This window comes from Sebastes umbrosus, chromosome 17, assembly GCF_015220745.1.
Source record: "Sebastes umbrosus isolate fSebUmb1 chromosome 17, fSebUmb1.pri, whole genome shotgun sequence".
Lineage (NCBI taxonomy): Eukaryota > Metazoa > Chordata > Actinopteri > Perciformes > Sebastidae > Sebastes > Sebastes umbrosus.
This window is the reverse complement of record NC_051285.1, coordinates 24,684,641-24,707,451: the sequence shown is the minus strand read 5'-3', so window position 1 is coordinate 24,707,451 and position 22,811 is coordinate 24,684,641. Positions and strand designations below refer to the sequence as shown.

The following is a 22,811-nucleotide window of genomic DNA, read 5'->3' as shown; positions in this document are numbered from 1 at the left end:
TTTTAAAGGGGTCCCTTGACCTCTGACCTCAAGATATGTGAATGTAAATGTGTTCTATGGGTACCCACAAGTCTCCCCTTTATAGACATGCCCACTTTATGATAATCACATGCAATTTGGGGCAAGTCATAGTCAAGTCAGCACACTGACAGCTGTTGTTGTATGTTGGGCTGCAGTTTGCAATGTTATGATTTGAGCATATGAAAGAATGTTTAGAAGTTGTGAAGAGGATGACAATTTCACTGAGAATCAACTCAGCAGTTTTGATCAACAAGCCGTGGGCAAGTGGTTATTGTGCAAATTGTAGACAATTGTACTGACTCTTTTGCACACGTGCCAAAACACATGCAATTTGCTTGAAATAATTTAAATCTGTTGTGAATAACAAACTAATTGTTCAGAGATTTGAGCTTATTGTTTTGAAAATAATAATTCTCATTCTGAGCCAAAGCGAATGAGAAAAACTATAATGTTTAAAAAAGAGAAAACAACACAATTAGTGTGATTACAGTAGTATGTCTCTGTATGTGGAAGAGGAGGACGGGACACCAAGGTGAACAAAAGGACAGGAGATATTATGTGAGGCTTTCTGTGACATGCAATCTGCAAAGAGGGATCGGGGGAAGAGGGCGGAAAGGTTCAGTGGACATTGGTTGCAGCATTAGACTCTATGCCCAGGAGTAATGGAGCCAGTGTCTGTGACTACCCAACAAAATCCAAATAGCTATGGAAATTATGAAACAAGTGAATTATTACCTTCTTGCCATCGGTGATGTTAATGGAAAAAATGAGCGTGTTGTTCATATTTACATTGCAAGCTTTAGAAATAAGAACAGAAGGCAAGTGATCCATGTCCACGGAATAATACGCTCTCGTACACCAGGCTGTACGAGAGAGAGACTCTAATTTGTAACCTCCATTATTCATGAATTTAACATTGTAATAGTAGAAATACTGCAACATATTCCCCAACCTCACAGTCCCTCTGAAGACCCTGCATGACTTCATTATGTTAGAATTGAAACCACATGCTTCTATCAGGCCTCGGTTGTACTTAACACGAGCAAAGCAGGCTGAAATCATTCTCTTTTATCTCAAGTGGCTGAACTTGATGTTGAACTTGTCGTCTCATGAATTAGTTAGAGCTGAATGTTTCTGTAATTGAGCTGTAGATGTGCTGTTCCAATGAAGGGGATTACTGGGTTTTGTTTACAGCGCGTTCATATCTGACACCATTGTTAGTTTATGTTGTTTTAGTAGGTCAGCCATCATTTTCAATAGTTTGTGTTGTCATTCAAGGAACTTATCAGCAGCGGGTTATTTTGGTTCCACATCTCTATAGGTAAACACAGCGGCTTGTCGGCTTTGTGTTATTTTCTGTTTCCATCTCCTTTTTATGTCCGTGAGATTACACTTGGAAGCGATTTTAGTTTATTTGCACAGATGACAGATGTGGATAATTACAGTACCTCTCTGAGTCAGGAGGAAAAGAAAAGAAGAGCAGCTTAAGTGCATCAACTTATCCACTGAAATAAAGAATACAGGAGTAAATGATCTCCTCTTAGAGCTGAAACATGCAGTGAAAGGTCATCCTTGGCATTTCAAATGAGGGGGAGTTCATAAAGAGACCATCTGAGCAACTGACATCAAACCCTGGCATGTATTTAATACTGAACAATTCAGCTGTTGAACAGAATACGTTGAGTACTCTTGTGCTACAGTAGACTGAAAAGACATTGTGAGAGCCATCTAGTATTTGTTTGTTCACTTCTTATACATACCTAGAAGTAAAAAGGCTTCAACCTACTTTCGTAAAAGTACCTTTACAACTATGTATAAATACTTAATAGAAGTAAAAAGTCTTCATCCTACTTGAGTAAAGTACCTGTACAACAATGTAAAAATAATCTATTCCAAATACTCTACCCGACATTAAAGAACTAGTGGCAACAAAGGCCGACGTTTGCTTTGCCTCACGTCACCATTGTCTTGGCCCAAAAGTTGCACTCTAACACACCGCAAAGACTACAGAGCTGCAAGAATGATCGTCAAATAAATCGAATGCAGCAAATAATACAATATTTCTCTCTGAAATGTAGTGGGTTGAAGAAGAAAGAGATCATCAGAGAATGGAAATACTTGAGTAAAGTACGAATACCTCAACATTTTGATTAAGTAAAGTACTTGAGTAACTACTTTCTACCACTGGCTTTTTCTACTGTTATGTGTCAAAATGACTTTGTGTCCCCATATATGTAAACAATCTTATGAAACATTCCATCAAATGTCCCGCTGTTATTGTTTTTTTAGCTCTTCATACTTGCAGGTGTGGTTGATATAAGGTCTTATCCCACATTTAAGTCAAACTTTATATAAATCATTTTGGCATCCACATAGCAGCTGGTGTGTGATCACATTGTAGTTTAAACCTGGATTTAATCATCATATATAATCAGTCTTTTTTTATTATTATTAATAATATCCAGTCCTCTTTTCTCTGATGGTAAATGTGGGTTTTATCCAATACTCAAATAGTCAACAGTGATTGATGGAGTGAGCCAGTGGAAGAACCATGAGCTAAGAGGATTTTGACAGGTCCCATATATTAAGTCCAGTGAGCTTTTTCAGTCCATGCTGTCATTATGAAAGGTACAAGCCTCATTCATATTGATCTTGTATGATCAATCATTCGAATTCTGCTTTAAGAACAGTTCCATCTCTCCAGCGAAATGTATTCTGTAGTGCTGTATACAGTCTGCTGCTTCTTTCTTTAATCTGACACTGGGGACATGTTGACACTATTCATAATTTAGGTCAGCTCTTGAACAGGAGGTCATGTGCCACAATTTAGCAGTGAACATGCGTTTATCATGTATTAACATGCACTTTAGGGCATTAACCACTTATTGATGAATATGAAACCTCCCACACACGTGTGTGTGTGTGTGTGTGTGTGTGTGTGTGTGTGTGTGTGTGTGTGTTTGAGTTATTCAAGCTCCCACTATTCCTTTGATTAATAGCATCGACAAATCACATTTGCCAAGAGAATATAATAAGAAAGAACAAAGTGACTGTAACTCTGCACAGCTACAGAGGGGAATATCTAAGTAAGGACTATTGTTCTGCACTCGCAGTGCAAGTAATAAGGGCTATTATAGGGCCTGTAGGCAGATCTGTAGGGGGAGGAAAATGAGCTCATTCTTGTATTGAGAATCTCTCCGTAGCTATAAGTACCCAGCAATTCAACTTGCATTACGCTCATAGTGTCATTACATCCCACTCGAGTCTCCTTCCTGACAAGTAGAGATAATAATGATGAAGATGAACACAAATAAGATAAAGGCAAAAGATGGTAACGGGCAGGTGTGGGATAATATGGGGATGTGTATGTTTCTATTTTGTGGATCTGATTCTCTAATTACCACCATCTGCCGTCTGAGTTAAACGCTGAGGAGGAAGAGAGGGAGTGAAGCGTTGCATTCTGACTTGGCGAATAAAGATAAATGCGTACTGTAACAGGAAACTGGCGTTTTATTTCTTTCCAAAGTAACACCAGTTGCAGAATGGTTGGCCTTGGATTGACTTCTCTCGAGGGCTTCATCCTATTATGAGCTCTTTGCAAGCTTGCATGGTATATACCTGCACCATAAAAAAGTCTGTTAATCTTTATAAAAGCCTCGGAAACTTTTATTCAGCTAATATGCTTTCATGTTCTTCAGTTCCTTTTCCTCTAGTCTTCCCAGTTTCTGTTTTTCATTGTTGAACGCCGAGTGATTGACCTTTTGCCCCCAGTCACAGATGGGGGTCAAGGGACCGTTATTATAGCTGGTTGGAAAAGCCACATTTGGAAGGGATTAGCTTTGACCCCTTTGTTGTTTTGAGAGTTACAAAGGCTGGAAGCCACGGTCAGGGGTGATGTTAATGACATGATAGCTTCACTATCATTATTCAAAGTGCTCAGTGCAAAGAGTGGTGCTGCCAGAAAATATGTTAGAAATCATATATTTGTCCTGTTGAAAATAAAAACACTGGTCTTATTGTCAGCCTATCAGATCCAGAGTGCTGTGTGATAGTGAATGAAGTTGCGGAGGCAGAGATAGTTAGGGCGAAGGTGTAATTAAAGCTGATGATGGTGAGGCAGAGGGGAGGGCAGGGCAGCACATTCGTCTTCCCCACCTAATGAGCGGTGGATGGGAGAGCTGAATTAGCTGCCTCGCTGTCGTCCCTCCCCTGCCATGCCACTTTGTCACAAGGACACTCCTCCTGGAAGATTAGACGGGGTCAAGTGCATGCGTATCCCCTGGCGTTATTCTTACAGGCCGGCAGGGTCCCTGTTCCACCGAGTACTGGGAATTGAGGCACTTTAGCAGGCTCTGAGCCACACCACTCAGCCTCTGCATCATTAAACCAGGCTAAAAATACACAGCCCACCCATGGCCCACTGTTCACAGAGGACCAGTTCATTGGCACGCTAGAACAATCGCTGACTCCTGCTCATGAGAGGCGTGGCACCGTCATTTTTCACTCCCTCTTTAAATTTGATCAGTGTTATGAGGCCCTGGCAATACCGTAACAATATGCTCAACAAGCTATTATTAAGTGGCTTTCTCTTTCACCCACTAGTTCATATGATCAGTATTGATACCACTACTACCATACAAATTCACACTGTTGTGTTCACATTGCTGTTAATGCTCATCCCATGGGCATTAATGGACATAGAAATCAATATGTGTTGGTGTAAAGCTGGTGTGACATCTGCTACAAGGCAGCACTGATGACAAAGCCCATACTGAACCGTGAAACTAAATATTTATGGCTGCAACTGAACATTTTTATTATCAATTAATCCCACAAGCATTTTTCAATTAATTGTTTAGTCCAGGAAATGTCAGGAAATAGTGAAAAATTCAATTTCCCAGAAAAGAGCCCAAGGTGACGTCTTTAAAGGGGGCATATCATGCGCTTATCCATTTGGGTATCTGGAGTGTCTACAAACCCACAAACTGTGAAATAAGACAACCCAGTCAGTTTTTTGTGGGCTGCCTAGATCAGAAATCATGTGATTCAACAAGCCATTCATTCATTCATTCATCACATGCAGGCTCAGTAGAATATATCACCCACAACTTGAGAACTGCATCAAAGAGTATAGAAGCAATATAGCTATTTATAATATTTTATTGTTCAGCAAAGGCCATTTCAGTAAAATGTGACAATAAAATAGAAACATATATTTTTTAATTTTACTTTTGTACGGCACTTTTTAGGTGGACGTTTTACTGGCAATATATGTTCTTTGGGTGCACCATATTTTTATCGCAAGCCAAACGGAGCAGACTGGGCTTTTTCGGGATGGGGGGCTTAAAGAGACAGGTGGTAAAACAGAGCGTTTCAGGCAGAGGGTGAATACAGGTATATTCAGACGGAAATTAGGAGAATAATAATGTTTTTTTTTTAACATTAAAGCATGTAAACATGTTCCAGTAGAAACCCAAAATACAAAATTGAACCTGAAAATGAGCATGATATGTCCCCTTTAAATTGTTTTTTTTGTGGTCGACCCCCAGCCGAAACCTGTCTAATCGAGTATCAACACTGTATCAACTTTTATCTAATAACAGTTTGTATGTGCAAGTGTGTTACTTCAGCAAATTGTATGTATGTATTTGCATCACAATAGAAGGCCGACTGACACTTATGGTTTTGTGAAGTGCTGGCCTTTGGACCTACGGTTATTTTCAAGCATGACACTAAACAACCTGCATAAAATGACCTCCTTAAAGCGAACTGAACAGCTCCGCCGGCATGCCGTGTGAATACATTTAGTCCTGGCAAATGATCCTATGGATTTTGAGTAACTGCACTCTTACATAATAACGTTTCCCTCTCAAGGGCAACACCATATCAATACAATAAATCGTGCAGCAGTCACGGATCAGCGACGGAACCCTTACTTTACACTTATTCCTTGGCTCAAATGTGAAACATTTTCAAATCAATCACTGCCTCTATCTAGCAAGAATAGCACTTAGGCTACATTCCTTTGATATATATACTACATGGTTGCAATGCATTGTGGGCTCCTCAATTACGTGACGCGCTGAACGCCACAGGTGCAAGTGATTGTCTTGATTGACAGCGTCAGAGCGGATGTGAACACGGCGCCTTGCTGTACTTTTCTAAATAAATATTATATTTATGCTGAAAATATGCTATGCTTATTGAGTGTTTTAATATTCATTGCTATATGGCACTCTAAGGTCAGATTTCTGTGTTAGTGTTGAACGGGGAGATGTGTTATTTGGCCCCGGGTGTCCCTGAAGCTGAACGCTTTCATGAGCCAGATTATAATATCAGACACCTGAGCTAGCATCTATCATCTATAGCCTACAGACTCATATCTTAATAAATGACTTGGATAATACCAGGCTATGGTGGTGAACACAATCACTGAGTACATGGACATGAAAGACGTGTTTTTTTTCCTCACTTGTTGCCTCCTCAGTTTTTATGCACCAAATATTTGGAACAAGCTCCCAGAAACCTGCAGGACCGCTCCAACGCTGAGTTCTTTTAAATCAAAGCTTAGAACTTTCCTTGTTTGCTGCTGCCTTTCATTAAACCAGATAATGATCTTATACTGCACTATAACTTTTACTCTTGTGTGTTAACTCTATTTTAGCTTCGATCCTAGCTTTTATTTTTAGAATGTTTTTATTTTCTAATCTTTAGTGTTTTTATAACTGTTTTAATTATGTCTTCATGTTCTTTTTCACTTTGTCGCAATGTTCTTGAATGTTTATGTAAAGCACTTTGAATTGCCCTGTTGCTGAAATGTGCTATACAAATAAAGCTGCCTTACCTTGCCTTCTTCAATAAATAATAATTATAGTGCGTCATAGCTTGTTCAACAGCTTTGTAGGCGTTATTAACATACTTTTCAATGTCCTGTTTGTTACAGTAATTATGTTAATACATGCATATTTTTATCAAAAGCTTTTCTGATACAGCTTTAAGTAATGACTAACTGCTATCGCAGTTGCACTCTAACACACTGCAAAGACTACAGAGTTGCAACAATAGCCGTCAAATAAATCTAATGCAGCGAATAATACAATACTTCTCTCTGAAATGTAGTGGGTTGAAGAAGGAAGGTAGCAGAGAATGGAAATACTCAAGTAAAGTACGAATACCTCAACATTTTGCTTAAGTACAGTACTTGAGTAGCTACTCTCCACCAATGGCTTTTCTTACTCTTATGTGTCAAAATGTCTTTGTGTCCCCATATACGTAAACAATCTTATGAAACATTCCATCAAATGTTCAACTACTACTATTTATTTTTACTCACAGTTAACATTACATACACAAACTTATCACTTTTACACCTAACTACTATTATTTATTTTTGTTGCCATAAAATGAACGACGGATAACACAAAATCGTGTTCAATGTATTCCGAAGGAAGAAAAAAAACAAGGTGTGTAAAGTGTCTTTTTCTGGCTTTGGTTCCGCTGTGTCCCTCTTTATTAGCAGACTGGTATCTTAATAAATGACTTGGATAATACCAGGCTATATGGTGGTGAACACAATCACTGAGTACATGGAAATGAAAGACGTGTTTTTTTTTTCTCACTTGTTGCCTTCCTCAATAAATAATAATTATAGTGCAGGTTGTCCACCAATCAGAAGGTCGGTGGTTCGATCCCTGGCTGCTGCGGGTCACAGGTCGATGTGTCCTTGAGCAAGACACTTAACCCCAAATTGCTCCCGAAGGCATAACCATCGGTGTATGAATGAGTATTTAGATTAGATCCTGATGGGCAAAGTTGGCACCTTAGTAGCCTCTGCCATCAGTGTATGAATGTGTGTGTGAATGGGTGAATGCTGACATGTAGTGTAAAGCACTTTGAGTGGTCGGAAGACTAGAAAAGCGCTATATAAATGCAAATCCATATACCATTTACTTATCAATGTCCTGTTTGTTACAGTAATTATGCTAATATTTTATCAACAGCTTCTCTGATACAGCTTTAAACAATGACCAACTACTATCTCAAAGTGTTTATTTTTATTCACAGTTATCATTACATACACAAACTTATTTACACCTAACTACTTGTATTCACAATTATTTTATTTTTTGCCATAAAATGAACGACAGATAACACAAAAAACGTTTTCAATATATTCCAAAGGGAGAAAAAAAAGGGTGTGTGAAGTGTCTTTGTCTGGCTCTGGTTCCACTATTTCCCTGTTTAGACCGTCTCTCTCTTTATTGGAACCAGAGCCAGCACTATTTGCGCCGAGGAGGAAGCGCGCAGCCTGTAAAGCGGCACTGCGGCATCGCCGTATCACTGCGCCCCGGTCCCCCCTTCTACCGGGATCCTGAAGCTCGGATCTGGGGAAAGAGGAGGAGGAGGAGATACCCTATGGTCTTCCTTTTGCGGGATCTATTTTGCCAGCTCCAAAACCTTCTTGTGCGTTATCTTTTTAAATAGTGACCGAAGGCCTGCAACTTGTCCGGACGGTTCCCTTCCCTACTCGCAAGGGTTTGCATTTCTTCGTTTTGCATGACGTGTCTTGGAGCAAAAAAAAAAAAAAAAAGAGAGAGAGAGAGAGAGGCTTGCTTTTGTTGTGTGTGTCTTACAGTGGAAAAATGAAGCTTGGAGAGCCGGAGAGCAGGAGGCAGTGCCAGTCCGCTGCTACTGCTGTGTGCTGGACTGGATTACAGAGCCTGAGATCTCTACTGACAGCACACAGCCAGACAAAAAGGGACTGTGAGCGAAGACAAGGGAAAGAGTCTTTTACTGAGCTGGAAAAGCCAGGGCGAGTGCTAGAATACAGTTTTTCACCCCAATAAGCGATATTTTGGGAGCTATTTGTGCAGTGTGTGTGTGTGTGTCAGTAGATGAGTGCTGGCATGGGGCATCAGGTTAAAGGCATAGGTACTGGGGGATAAATGTTTATTATAGTAAAGCTGGATTTACCTTTTTTTTATTGGATTGTTAGAAGGCAGAACAGCTGCATGGAAGGATTTTTGATGCATAGTTAAATATTGGTTGCTTTTTTTGGATGTGCCTTTGTTATGCATCCATTTAATTACAAGCCATTTTTGTGTGTAAACGGTTCTAATTGTGCATGTTTAAAACCATGTGTGACTTTGCTGGGTGGAGCAGAGCATTTTGGGGACTACATGTATGCTGCAGAATCCAGATGAGCTTACATTACATGACAACCTGTGTCCAAGGAGACAATGTAAAGTTGGTGGTTGACCGTGGCTGATTGCTTTTTTTTTTTTGGTTTGTGTGGTGATGCAGAAAAGGTGTGATTCCTCTTGTGTTTGAAATGTCCACCAGGCATGCTTTATTCAGAGAAAGGGCTTTGTTAAAAAAAAAAAAAGCCTGCAGTTTTGTTGATTCAGTTTTCTTCCACATGGAATACCGTTTCTATGATGTAATGGATGAGAATTGATATTCTGGACACACAGAGAAGCCATATGTGTTTTTAGAGTACAATGCCAGAGTGACTTTGAGTGGCTTTAGGCCTAGACTGTTGGCTATGCCTTGAGAAGGATCCAGAATAAGACTGCAAGCTGTTGAATGTTGCATCCTAATATCATTAAGCAGCCAGATGCCTTCAGTGTCAGACGGTGAAGGTATGCCACGTTAAGATCTATAGTGAATTGCAGAGCGGCATTATCAAAGGGTCTTGACATTTTACTTCATTTCTTTACAGTGTGTGTAAAAGCTGAAGGACATCTCCCCGTTAAATAAGATCTGCCTTCATTCACGACAGAGAGAGAAATATTGCTGTTTTTGATTTGTGGAATGTGTGAATGAGATTTTAAGTCCAAGGTGACATTTTAAAAGAACTGAGACGGTTGTCACAATGACAGATATTTGATGGATGTCTACAAATTGTTTTATTCAAGAAGAGTTTTCAAATTGCTACTCTTATAGTGGTTAGATGACTTACTGTACTATATGTTGGCAGCATTAAATTATTAGGCCTTAACTTTTACATTAACGATGTTACACCACGCATAAAAATGCATCTTCATTTCTAATGCCATTATGGAATATGGATATGAATGCCACTGAAATGTGCTGTACCTTTTATACACGTTTGTTATGCATTAATGCATTAAGCACACAAATAAGAGCAGCAGAAGTGGGTGGATAGATTGTACTGACTGTTTCATTTTCAACTAGAATTACTTAAGGCATTATTTCAGGCTCAGAATAACAATCAAGTTCATTTCGCCAAGCATATACATACATGTAATTTGACCAGTTTTATGCAGCTCGTTCAGTGTACTTACGCAGAATAGAAATAACAGAATAAAAGAATACAATAATAAAAATAAAATGTCTATGTACAGGTGTTCTGGAAGTTGTAAACAATACAAATAGTGCAAAATAATAGTTACTGGATGGCTATACATGGACTGGATGATGTGGAGGTGTTTATATACTGTATGTACAGTGAGAAAGATTTATATTTAGAGTGACAGGTATGTACATATTCGATATGTGCATAAAGTGACATGTACTGTACTAAACGGCAGAGCAGTCCATTTAGTTACTGTAGTAGGTCCAGTGTACTGTATGTTACTGATACATTTGTCACGCTTAATACTTGCATTTGTACAGATATACATAGCCTCTGTTGTTACTTAAAATTAGTAACGCAGGTGCCAAAAACAACAAGTTCATGTTGAGAGGCTTAAGGCACCAAGTAGCAAAGTAAAATATTCTGGCACATAATTAATCACAGAAATGTAATCATTAAAAAGACAAGCTTGGCAAAAGCTTCAGAGGCACTAGTAAAAGAGCACTTACAACGCATAATCATCTCATCTCAGGGCGTAATGACCTGGCAGGGTAAGAAAACACAGTATACTTAGCAGATGAGACTGTAGCCACCCTAATAAAACATTCATCTTGCATCATGTAGAATGGCAACCGCCTTCTGTGTAGCATACCGCACCTTTTGGAAAATGGCTCATTGACTAAATGAACAGTTGAACTTGCAGAGTGAACATGTGGCAAATGTGTGCTCTCTCTCTCTCTCTCCCTCTCTCTCTCTCTCTCCCTCTCCCTCTGTCTTTATCTTACAGGAGGGAGAGTTTGCTGACCTTGGGGAAGAGGAGCAGGTTCCTGGAGAAGAAAGATGTGGCGTCACCTGCTCAACTCACCGAGGCGGGACATGTTCACTGAGCAGATATTTGCGTTAACTTGAAAAGCTCTTCCTCTGGCGGAATTGACAGCTTGGCGATAACGTGTTTAATAGATCATTTTACACCTCTGTCGTAGGATTTGATGGACTGCCCTCGGGGATCTTTGCTAGTTGGAACCTAGCTCGGTTCAGTGACTCGGTGCAGTTTTTGCGTTTCCTGTAAAAGGTGTCATCTGTTGGATATTACATGGTTACCTTGGATCTAATACGTTAATAACATTCGCTTGGATATTGCGGAGATTCTCCTTTGGGATTTTTCACACGAGTGGAGGTCAAGCAGTGCCAGTGTTTGGCCCTTGAAGAGTTTGATTCTCTGTAAGAGGTGGGTTTACCTGGATGTTTCCCATGAAGGGCATGGATGGCCCTCGGTCTAGTGGCCTCCGCAAGAAGAGGAAGTCAAGGTCAGTGAGGGATCGGGACAGGAGATCAAATGGGATAAGGAACAACCATGTCAAGGGCTCCGTCTTTCGCTTCTCTTCCGACTCTGAGCGGGAGGGCGACAGGGTGCCCCCCTCAACCCGCCCTCGACCCCCACGAAGAAAGCGAAAGGAGTCTACTTCTGCTGAAGAGGACATCATCGACGGCTTCTCCATCACCGGGTTCGTGACCCTGGAGGCTCTGGAGGTGAGTAAACCACCTTCAGCTCTCTCTAACCTTGTGTGTTTGTGTGTGTTGAGCTTTTTCATGACAATGCAGTTAAAAAACTCTTAACACTGTGTAAAGATGTGGTTGTTATTGTGTGCCTCTCTGGCTGGGCCGGCCCAGCGTTTTGGCTCCCGCCTGCATATTTGGCTGTTGTGCGAGCTGGAGTTGAACAGATGTAGCTTTAAATGTAGCGCTGCAGCCAGAGATTACTATCTGTGTCACTGAGAGGCTGCTGTTGTTGTTGTGGTGTGTACTGCTCTGGATTTGTTTTCAACAAGCATTTTCCAGCAAAGCCTTACACCAGATGAAAGATGTTCAGCCATGGTTGTAGTGGCTGTTGTGCCTTTTGTACGCTTCAGAGTAAAAAAGCAATTTGATCCATGTTACAACAGTTTATTCAGAGTGGGAGTAATTTATTGTGCACTGGCTATCCATTTTCCTTGGACTGCAAACTGGGCACAGGCTTCCTTCCAACGATACAGTTTTGAATTATGACTTACACGAGAAATCATTTTATGTAGCACAACTGCCATATTTTTCTATAATGGTAACTAACAGATGGCTGACATTTGCATTTCCACTGCATGGTACGATACAACTCATCTCAACTCGCCCTTTTTTGGTTTTCCATTAGCAAAAGTTGTGGATAGTACCTGGTACCTCTTTTGGCACCACCTCGATCGAGGTTCCAAGCAGGGTGATCCGATACAGAAGGTAGAGTTAAAGCTTGGGTAGGTAACATTGGAGGAATGAGCAAGAGTACACTAGATTTTTTTAATTATCCTACCGAAACAACCCAGGCCAGTGTTTCCAACTCTTGTCCAATGAAAGTAGCAAGCAGCACTAGCTCCAAAAGTCCCTAAATCTACTGAGAAAGTCTCCAAGTCGGCAACACTGACAGTCCGTCCCCTTCAGGCCTCCCTCCAAAGACACTCCCCCAAAATTATCATTATTAATGTAAACAACGAACATGGCTATTGTTAGTACTCACAGCTGTCAACCTAGAAGCTTGGGGAACTGAGGGGGTAACTGTACGCAGTGGAAAACGAAATAGAAAAAAGGACCGTGCAGTGGAAATGAGGCATTAGTAAGGTGTTGGGCCACCATGAGCCTTCAGAACAGCCTCAGTGCTGCTGACACAGTTTCTAAAAGTTTTTGGAACCATCCTTTTCTCATTTGATGTTTCGATTATAGTGGCCGAGAGCACTGATTAGCATATTGGCCCAAATTCCCCCACAGGTGTCCATTAGGGGACTGCGATGGCCATAGCATATGATTCACATTATGTTCCTACTCATCAAACCATTCAGTTTGATGAGTGCTGGCCCCCGGCATTAGTGTGTTCTCCACTCCTTATTTCCTCTTAAATCTTCTGTCTGTATCCGACATTGTTAATTTCATTGGAAAAGTTACATATCCACAATATTATTAACTTTGCATCAGATATTTCTGCATACATTTTATAGCATTTTAGTATTATGTTTACCCTGATCTTGTTTCAGCAAGATGTGAAAGTAGTTTATCTTCACAAGGTCAGACTCGGGGGTGTCCTGGGATAACACAGCCTGACTTGCACTTTCTAATATATACAGCGTGATACCAATCTCTAGTTTGCTGGCGTGACCCATCTCAAGGATATGTTCAGCAGAACTTGTCCTCATTTTATCCCTTTGTTACTCAGATCATCACTTTTCACCACTCAAGAGTGTTGTGTTATTCAGAATCGCTCCATCCGACAGCCTTGTGGCTGCACGTCCTTTTTCTTTCTCCCTATTTAGTTTGACCTTCTTTTGCTTGTTCTTTCCATTGATGTTTTCATTCTGCTAGAAGCACAGCTATTCACAGTGCGTGTGTCTAGTTAGAAGACAACTCAGAGATGCGTAAAGTTGGGAAAGTTTAAAGTGAGTAGCTTGTGAGTTTGTGAGGTCAATGTAGGTAAAATAACTGAGCTTAAAAGATATATTGAATTTTAATCAAGTTTATTTTCTTTGTTCAACTCTATTATTTGCCTTTCCACTAAGTTTCTTAATCATAATCTCTACAGTTTAAATCAAACTGACCATTCTTGAGAGCCGCACATATAAGCATTGAGGTGTCATCTGTACTCATATGAATATAATATTGCATAATATAAAAGTAACCCCCACTCCCTGCCAGTGCATGTTCGACTGGTACGGAGATATTTTATTCAGTATGTCAGGGCCTTTAATCAAAACATACAGTATATGATGTTCTATCAATTTATCAATATTTAATAAATTTAAATGAAAGTGGAAATTATACCATTGCCATAGGAGTGTAATGTATATTGTAGCAATCATTTTGACATTTTATTACCTTCCACAACATTGTTTCAGTCTTTTACTGCAGTCAACAGACTGAAAAACAGACTAATAAATCAAAATATATTGCAGTCTCAAATTACATTAATATCAAATCACAGTGATTCAGAAGGCACTTCTTACAAAACAATCTTGTCACAGAGTGGTTTACTGAGTAATAAAAATGCACAGAGTTCAAGTACGAGCATGAGAAGAATAAATCACACTTGTGTTTGTGCGCGAGTGCAAATGTGTACACAGGAGGGTTTTTGTGAGAGTGTGACATAACTTATTAATACAGTATCATCTCACAGGGAAGTGAAGGGAGATGGCAATATTGTATTGTATTACTTCTTCCAGTTGTTTGGGAGCTTTAAATATAGCACTTTGTTGCCCTGTGGCCCAAATGTAATGACAACATTAATAAAAGAAGCTGGTGATTCATATTTCTGTAAACACAATCACTGACAGTCGGATCTGGACTATGACCACGTCCACAAAGCTCCTTCCACCATGTTGATAAGCTGTTGCAGTACAGTACCCTGCTGCCTTGAGCTCGCTTCACACTTTTTGTCCAGTTTCATGTGATTCCAAGGACCAAACTGTGCTCTTTTCCTTATTAGTCTGCCGATTAGATCATGGATTAATTGATTAATTGTTGTCCAATGAACTGCCCAAAACATGAATATATTTAGTTTAAGATAGATAGATAGATAGATAGATAGATAGATAGACAAATAGACAGATAGATAGATAGATAGATAGATAGATAGATAGATAGATAGATAGATAGATAGATACTTGTTGATCCCAAATTGGGAAATGATTGTGTTACAGCAGCAGGTTATCCAGGCAATGCACCGGAACAGTAAATAAAATGTACATATCAACACTAGAGAAATATATCAATAGAATACACAATATAAAGAATATTAGAATACACTATAAATATACCTGACTACTACAACTAACATAAAAAATATATAAATAGAATAACATACTATAAACATTAGTAAAGTGTGCAAGTTAAAATGTTTTGTTTTTAAATAAAGATTAAATGAGGTAATACACGATGAGCAAATTCAACATGGGCAAGGTTATTGCAGTAGCAAAACAGGAGGGAGTCTGGTTGAGAAGAAACTAAAAATCTGTGAGTTCTCTGTTAGACAGAGCTGAGGTGTTGTAGAGAGTTATTGTTTTGGGCAGGAAGGATTTCCTGTATCGATCCTTGTGACAGTAAAATTATATTAAATAGAGAAAAGCAGCAAATCCTCACATTGGAGAAGCTGGAATTAGAGAATGTTTGGCATTTTTACTTTTTAACTGAAACGATTCATCGTGTCGTGAATAGTTGCAGAGATATTTCCGATTGTCCATTGACTAATTGATCATAGTTGCAGTGTGTAGGATTTGGAGGCATCTAGCCGTCTGTAGGAGAGCTACAATAGCCGTCGTGAAAATATGAAAACCCGAATGGCCCTACCTAGAGCCAGTGTTAGATTTGTCTGTTCTGGGCTGCAGTAGAAACATGGCGGCCGGCCCCGTGAAGACGACCTGCTACCTATGTACATAGGTAACGAAAACGGAACGATTCTTATTTTCAGGTGATTAAACACTAGAGAAAATGTATTTATTAATATTCCATTTCTGCCTATAGATCCCCCTAAATGCTACACAGTGCTCCTTTAGTCGACTAATAGTTTCAGTTTAAAAGAGAGCAGCATACATCCACTGTTTATGAAGTTTAAAAACTGTCTTCTCTTCTGGTTTGAGAGAAAGATGTGACAATGTCAGGAAATGATATCAAACAGTGCTGTGGGACCCTAAAGGCTAAAGAGTCAGGCTTGTGATCTGAAGGTTAGTGGTTAAAATGTCTAGATCAGTCGTGGAACTGTTGGCCTGGAATAAGAATGAGATCCCAGCCCAGTTACTGCCTCTGAAGTGCCCCTGAGCGAGCCACTTGACCCCCCACTTGCTTTCATTATAGCTGTTCACAGGCCAATAATAGAAGACATATTTGACTTGGCAGCTCTCTGATGTGAGTGACTGTGTTAAAATGATGACAGAGGGTTAATGAGGAAGTTGCTGATACAGACAGAAATAAATACAATTTGCCAGGTTTAATTAAGGTTAAATGTTCCCATGAGAAATATTTGAAACGCTGTCTGGTTATTTGTCGCCCTGTAATGACTCCGAGATGACCATTTATTGAAGAGCTTTTTAAACTGATTGTATCAGAAAGACTACAAATCACACCCATCCTGTCTGATTTTCCAGGATTGTTGGAGAGATATTTTCCTTCTCTTTAATCTTCAATGATGGATCAGACTTGTCGGAGCTTTTCTTGCATTTCACCGCCTACATAGCTTAAATAATTGGATTTCTGTTTATCCCATATTTTTCAGTGTAATTTTCATGACAATTATACTTCAGTTTCCTCACTCTTGTGTGTAATAACTGGGTAATCTGTGTCTGATGTTTCCTTTTACAACCCTTTCTTTGCAATAGCTGTGTTTACTTATGTTATTTCACCATAGAAGACTCTACATAGGGTATATATGAAACTATGCATAAGCATATCACAGCAGCAGTGGCTCTCTTTCTGTCTGGGTAAAGTTAAATTCTGATGAGGTCAGACCCCTGGAGGTATATGCTAGTGCTCTCCATCTGTCACCACCACAGTGCTGGAGCAACACTGCTCCCAGGCCTGCTTTTCATGTGCATGCTGATCTCTTAGCTTTGCATTTCTCTTTTGCAGTCTCAGGGCTGATGCGTCCATGATGAGACTCTTTAGATAACTCAAATTGATTTTGGTAGATACTCTTCAACCTATTGTTGTCTTGATTAAAAGGCCCTGACGCACCAAGCTGACGGTCGGCCGTCGGACAGTTTGGGGTCGTCGGCGAGCGTCTCTCGGCCTAGTTTTTGAGGCGTGTCCCGAATCACGCTCCAGTCTGCCCATGTCGGAAGTTTTTCGGGCGATTCAGCATGATGAATCGGCGGGGGAGCCTGTCAGTGAGAGAAATCACTCTGATTGGCGGTTCAGCTTAAACGAATCATGGCATGAGGAGAGAAACGGAAGTGAGGAAAGCAAGCCAACGAGTAAAGTCAAGAGGACACACACAGAAGGCTCTTCTCACTTTTCATCTTCAACTCGTCTGATCATTCCAATACACGGATATTTTCACAACGACATGGCCATCTGGAATGAAGCTAAGTGGTGTGAAAATGTTCGGCAAACGCTGCTTTGTTTCATGTACGTATCATAACAACGTCTTGTATATCTGCCGTCCTCGGTCTTCCGGTTTTCCCTTTTTGAATGACGAATACAGACTACCGCCGCCTGCTGGTGTGGAGAGTTATTTCCTCTCACGCAGGTGCAGAACATTCGTGCTAATTGGCCGTCGGATGTAGTTTTTGCAAGTGTGTTCAAATGCAACTTTTCAGCCAAGACAAAGGCGATGTGAGGCGATGCAACAGTCGGCCTTCATCACCGCTAGTCTTTGATGTCGGCTTGGTGTGTCTGGGCCTTAATGGGCTGTTTGTTGGTGATGCAGTTTGGAGTGAACTATTCCAGGTTGGACAACTGTTGAGAGCAGCTGAATAGGAAGTTGGTGTTGGAATAAAACATATTACTGCTCATTGGTGTTTCTTGTTTGCGCTTTCTCTCATCAGCATCAGATAGTCTTGGTTGTGCTTCTAAAATGTAGGTTGTTAGGCAAGCTAATGATTGTGTAGCCTGAAAAAGCCCTTTCTAAATTTCAACTATCTTGCCTGTAATTGATTGTGACCAAGAAAAGCGTTCTATATCCCTTGAACTGTTTAAAACATTAGAACTCAATAAGGCTATTCATGCTTATATGAAATTGAATTGAAAGTGTGAGCACAAAGCAATGCTACAGAATAACTGTTTAGCAATGAATACGTTCTTTATGATCACAAGGCTTTTTCTTTCTCGTCAGCAAAGTATCAAGTGCATGAAGTCTAGGTACTCTATAGCTCTGAGACATTTTTATATTCTTTTATTGAGTGGTAATGACAAAAATATGCTACAGTTTGACCATTTCCTCACTTGTCTCCTTTTAGTATTTTTTGCTTCCCAGAATTTGAGCTCAGTTTGCTCATTCTCCCGAACCTAAAGTCGTTCACTTTAAATTGAGCAAGAAATTACAAAGACGCACGGAGGAGCGTTTATTCATTGCACTGAGATCAAAGTACACAGCAGCAGCAGCTGTGCTTTTGAAGGAGTTGTTTGGAGGCAGACTTTCATTGAGAGAGGCCCGAGCAGCAACCTATTACAGCACTTGAAGAAATTACTAAATTATTGAGTACCTTCTCCCCTAAAACCTTTGCTGTGTTTCGCCCATTTCACTTGAAAGGAGTTCCTAACCTCAGTATGCCCCATGTGACCAGAATTGATTTTAAAATGTTGCTTTAGTTAACCCACTGCTGCTCATTACTTCCCTATAGTTAGTCGTCTCTTATGTAGACTACACACACGTGCACAGATAAATTCACAGCGTATACAAAACTTTACAGATAGTTATACTTAACTCTTTTCCCGTTTAAATATACATGTACAGTTTATATGTATATGCACGAAAAGGCACAGATAAATTCTCAACCTCCATCCATGCATCTAATGCCTACTGCAGGCTTGATCAGGCTCCTGTCCAATCACACCCTTTCCTTTTCAACCCTTCACCACTGTTCAACATTGTGCCTAAAGGCTAGACAGTTTTTTTCCTTTTTTTTAACTAGAATAACAACACCTAATCTTCTTGCTCAGCAGGTTAACAGCAGTCTATTACATGATTGAGTGCCTGTGATAATACGATGAGCAGCACAAAAGCAGCGCTGTGTAAATTAGTACATTTGCAGTGTCTGTTCTACTCTGATTTTGCATTTAAAGGTCCGGAAATACGTCTTAATTCACAACGTCCCACAGAGCTCCTGCAGGTTTTGTTGTTCTTCTAAACAATTTTCTCCTCTAACTTAATTTGTTACACACCATAAAAAAGCAGAAGACAACGGATTCACCTAATGTGCAAACAGAGTACAGAGAGGCACTGGGCACATAACTGCATACCACCACATATGGGCGAGACTGGGAGAGCAGCCCAATGTTGGGATAGACTTGAAGAGCTGACACAAGCAGTTTGGGGCCTGCAGTGTACACGGCTTCTTTTTATTACTTGGAATAATAAAGAAAATGAATAAATAACAAAATTGTAATAGTCACCTAATGAATCATTATGATTGATTAGATAACTTAAGGATGGCATTTGTAATTAGTAACTTAATTATTCAGCTGGTTGTTAGTTGATCTCTTTTTTTTCTGTAGGCCTATAAAGTGTTTCAAACCAGGTCAAATCTTGTTTTTTAGGGTGTTTGATGCATATGTTATAAGAGTAGTGTTGGTGTAGCTGTGTGGTGGAGCGACAGAGAGAGAAGTGGATGTGCTCAGAGCAGACAGATGTTGGAGATCGAAGCAAAGGAGAAATTGGCAGTAAAGTTGTCAAGTGGTAGTAAATGTAGAGTGTAGGTTTCAGTTTGTATATGAATAAACACTGCAGATCCTCAAGACCAACATTTGAGGCTGTGGGCATATTCACAATTGTCATGAGATGTAACCTGGTCTGTTTAACAAAGTAACATTAATTACGCAATAACACTCTAGATGAGTAATTTAGAACAACAAATAGCTGGAAATAGCATGATTATATTGTTATTATTATAGCAGTCCTCAGTTATTTTTCTCAAATGTAGCTTAACCATGCCATATGATATGATACGATCTATTTTAATAAAAGTGCTTGTGACATCTCACATGCAACTTTGACTTACAACGGAACATTTAGTCCACTTCATAGAAAATAGCGAGATATATATTGTGTATTGCTGTTCAGCCTAAAAATACGGAGATATGATTCTTGGTCCATATCGCCCAGCTGTACTTTGTATGAACTACGAACATTTTGGTCCAGATCAAGATTTTATCAAGATTTCTCACAACAAACAGTCAGATTATAATAGGTCTGGTCCCCCAGAGGATAATTCCTAATGATTGCCCCGTTTTCTGCCAAAGTATGGCTTTAATCAGAGCTTGTAGGGGAATGTTTGGACCATCAGCAGCAGTGTACAGTATGTAACCACGTTTTGAAACAGTCAGCAATAGTTTCTGTTCATTTCTTGTTCTTTTGTGTGTCATTTAGCATTATTTGAGCAAGAGATACACAATTATTAAAAAAAGTATTAGTTTCCCCTGCAAATTCACAGTTACCTGAAAAAAATCCCTCCTTTTCACAGCCTAGCTAGGGAAAAGAAGAACAAAAGTATGTGCTAAACCAGTTTTTGGCTCTTGTAAGACCTATTACATCAGGTTGCACACAAATACTAGATTTGACATGTCATGCCTAACTGCACCAAACAGCCGACTACTAGCTGCTGACCACCAGAGAGCGAGGAGATAGTCAATCGATTACAAAGAGCTTTAATGCCTTTCACTGCAGGCTTTACATCACACTGACAAAACGTCCCTAACAGGGATATGTATAAACCATGTGTCTGCTGGAGGAGAAATGTTTTCATAAGAGCTGTGGAAATCCTCTCTGTGCTTTTCCTGCCGTTTACACTTCATTTCAGCACCGCTGATGCACCACCAGGACCTCATTGGTTCCAATTAAGTGCCAACTTCTATTTGTGATTTGTGCTGCTGATATCAGTGATTTAATTTTAGGCACCAGCTTCACACCCATCTGTCACACCCACACTGGCCTCGGAGATGTGACACATTCAAGCCGGGGGCACAGCGGAGCATCGTAGTTCATGGATTAAGTTGAGTCATCGGTGCGTGTGGGTGGTGGGTGGAGGGTGGAGGTGATATGGAGCGGGGAGTTCAACAAAATGATAATAGGTTCATTGATGAGTTGTCAGACCTTCAAATAACAAGTAACCGCCAGCTAATTAATGGCTATTGACATTTAAAGTGGAGCAGAAGTTAAAGGACAGGTCTCCGGCCTCTGAGAGGATCAACTGCAGTAATTATGTCAACAAAGGGTATCCTTCTCATATATGGCCAAATGAAGATGATGAATTGCGGTTTAACAGTCTGCCGTTTTTTCTCTTCTTGTATGCCGTTCGTGGGATGATGCTGTCGGCTTGCCAGCATTTCAAAAACAATTGATTTTCTTTGGCACAGCCCTCAGAAGTCTGCCGGGAGGAGGACTTTGTAAGTGCAGGCAGGGAAGAACACATTGATTGGTACTTCATTGTAAGAAAGAGGCTAATGTGAAATCAAATGTATCGACAGCTTGTTTCCAAAAAGACTAGAAAAAAATGACATTTCAAACAATTAAGACACATAAGTATCAAGGCAGGTTTTCTCACAGCTTTGTTCCTGAGAGAACGCAGGTTGATGAACAAGGACGCATTCGGAGAGAGCTTTTTTTTTTTTGTCTTGACGGCTCAGATATTTCTGTCTAGTGAATAATACCACTATTCCAACCTTTTAATTAATTCTCCACCTTCCACACATGTATTTATTCCTGTCTTTTGGCAGTAATGGCAGATATTCATTTGGCTGCATTTTGGAGGTGTCAGAGAGTGATGTATGGTATGCATTAATACGCTCTGACAGCCCAGTGACTGACACATTAATGAAATAAGATGTCATCTCTGGATGTTAAAACCCTCCTGCCAGATTAGATCATTTCTCCGTTGTTTAAGGTTTTCTGGATGTGTACACTAACATTTAGATACTCATCAAATTCAGTAATCGTTCCTCTGTGAGTGTGCAGTCATTTTAGAAGACGAGGTCTTTCATTGGGACACAAACGGAGCCAGGGACCTGTTTAAAGCCTCATTGATCTCCTACCAGTGTACATTCAGTATCTTGGCTGTCTAATCGACCACTCAGCCAGTCTATTGTGGTGCTTCCTTTGCCGGTGCTGCTTGTGAACATTTTTTGCCACAGATGCAGATTTGTAAAACGTACTTTGTCTGCATTGCAGGGCCATGTTACATGCTTTACAACGCAGACATTATCTTTCCCAGCAGATTTGTTATTTCCCCGCCTCAGTTGGTACTTTGACAGCCTTTCCATCTGTCTCTAACATGTGTCCAGGGTGATTGGACTGTAACTGCATAGAGCAACAGGCCGTGAAATCCAGGTGTAAATCCACCCAACAACTTTAAGATCTGCATCACCCAAAGTAGGAGACGTTTACAGATACATTTAGGCACATAAAGCAGCTGGGAAAACAAACGTGAACATTCACATTAAACCTTCGATCTGAAGAAGGAAAAATGAGGAAACAAAAGAAGCAGTCATCGTTTATAGCTAACAGAGCTATTTAAGGAGAGGCACCTCAAGTGAATATGGTAAAGAATATGTATATAGATATCAACATGAAACCTCCCTAGTTGATTACTTACATTAAGGCAATTATTTTTTGTATTACAAGTTTTTCTGAAAAAGTGTGTAAATATGCAAATGAGGCATTATCTTAACAAATGTGTGCTAATTTGCATACATTTCCAGAACAGAAATCTTGGAAAGAAATGTTGGATATCTCTTTGTATTACTCCATAAATCAGAA

The 22,811-nt window shown here is 40.0% G+C and overlaps 1 protein-coding gene across 4 annotated transcripts in view; it reads left to right on the top strand.

The window, feature by feature from the left end:
• Positions 1-8,368: 8,368 nt before the first annotated feature.
• The window catches only part of auts2a (activator of transcription and developmental regulator AUTS2 a), a 353,398-nt gene continuing 338,955 nt past the window's right edge, over positions 8,369-22,811 (top strand). For all 4 annotated transcript variants that reach the window (XM_037749588.1, XM_037749590.1, XM_037749589.1 and 1 more), the window contains exons 1-2: positions 8,369-8,556; positions 11,127-11,869. In XM_037749588.1, coding sequence (XP_037605516.1) covers positions 11,582-11,869 — 288 coding nt within the window. In that variant the 5' untranslated portion in view covers positions 8,369-8,556; positions 11,127-11,581. The remainder of the gene's footprint in view (positions 8,557-11,126; positions 11,870-22,811) is intronic.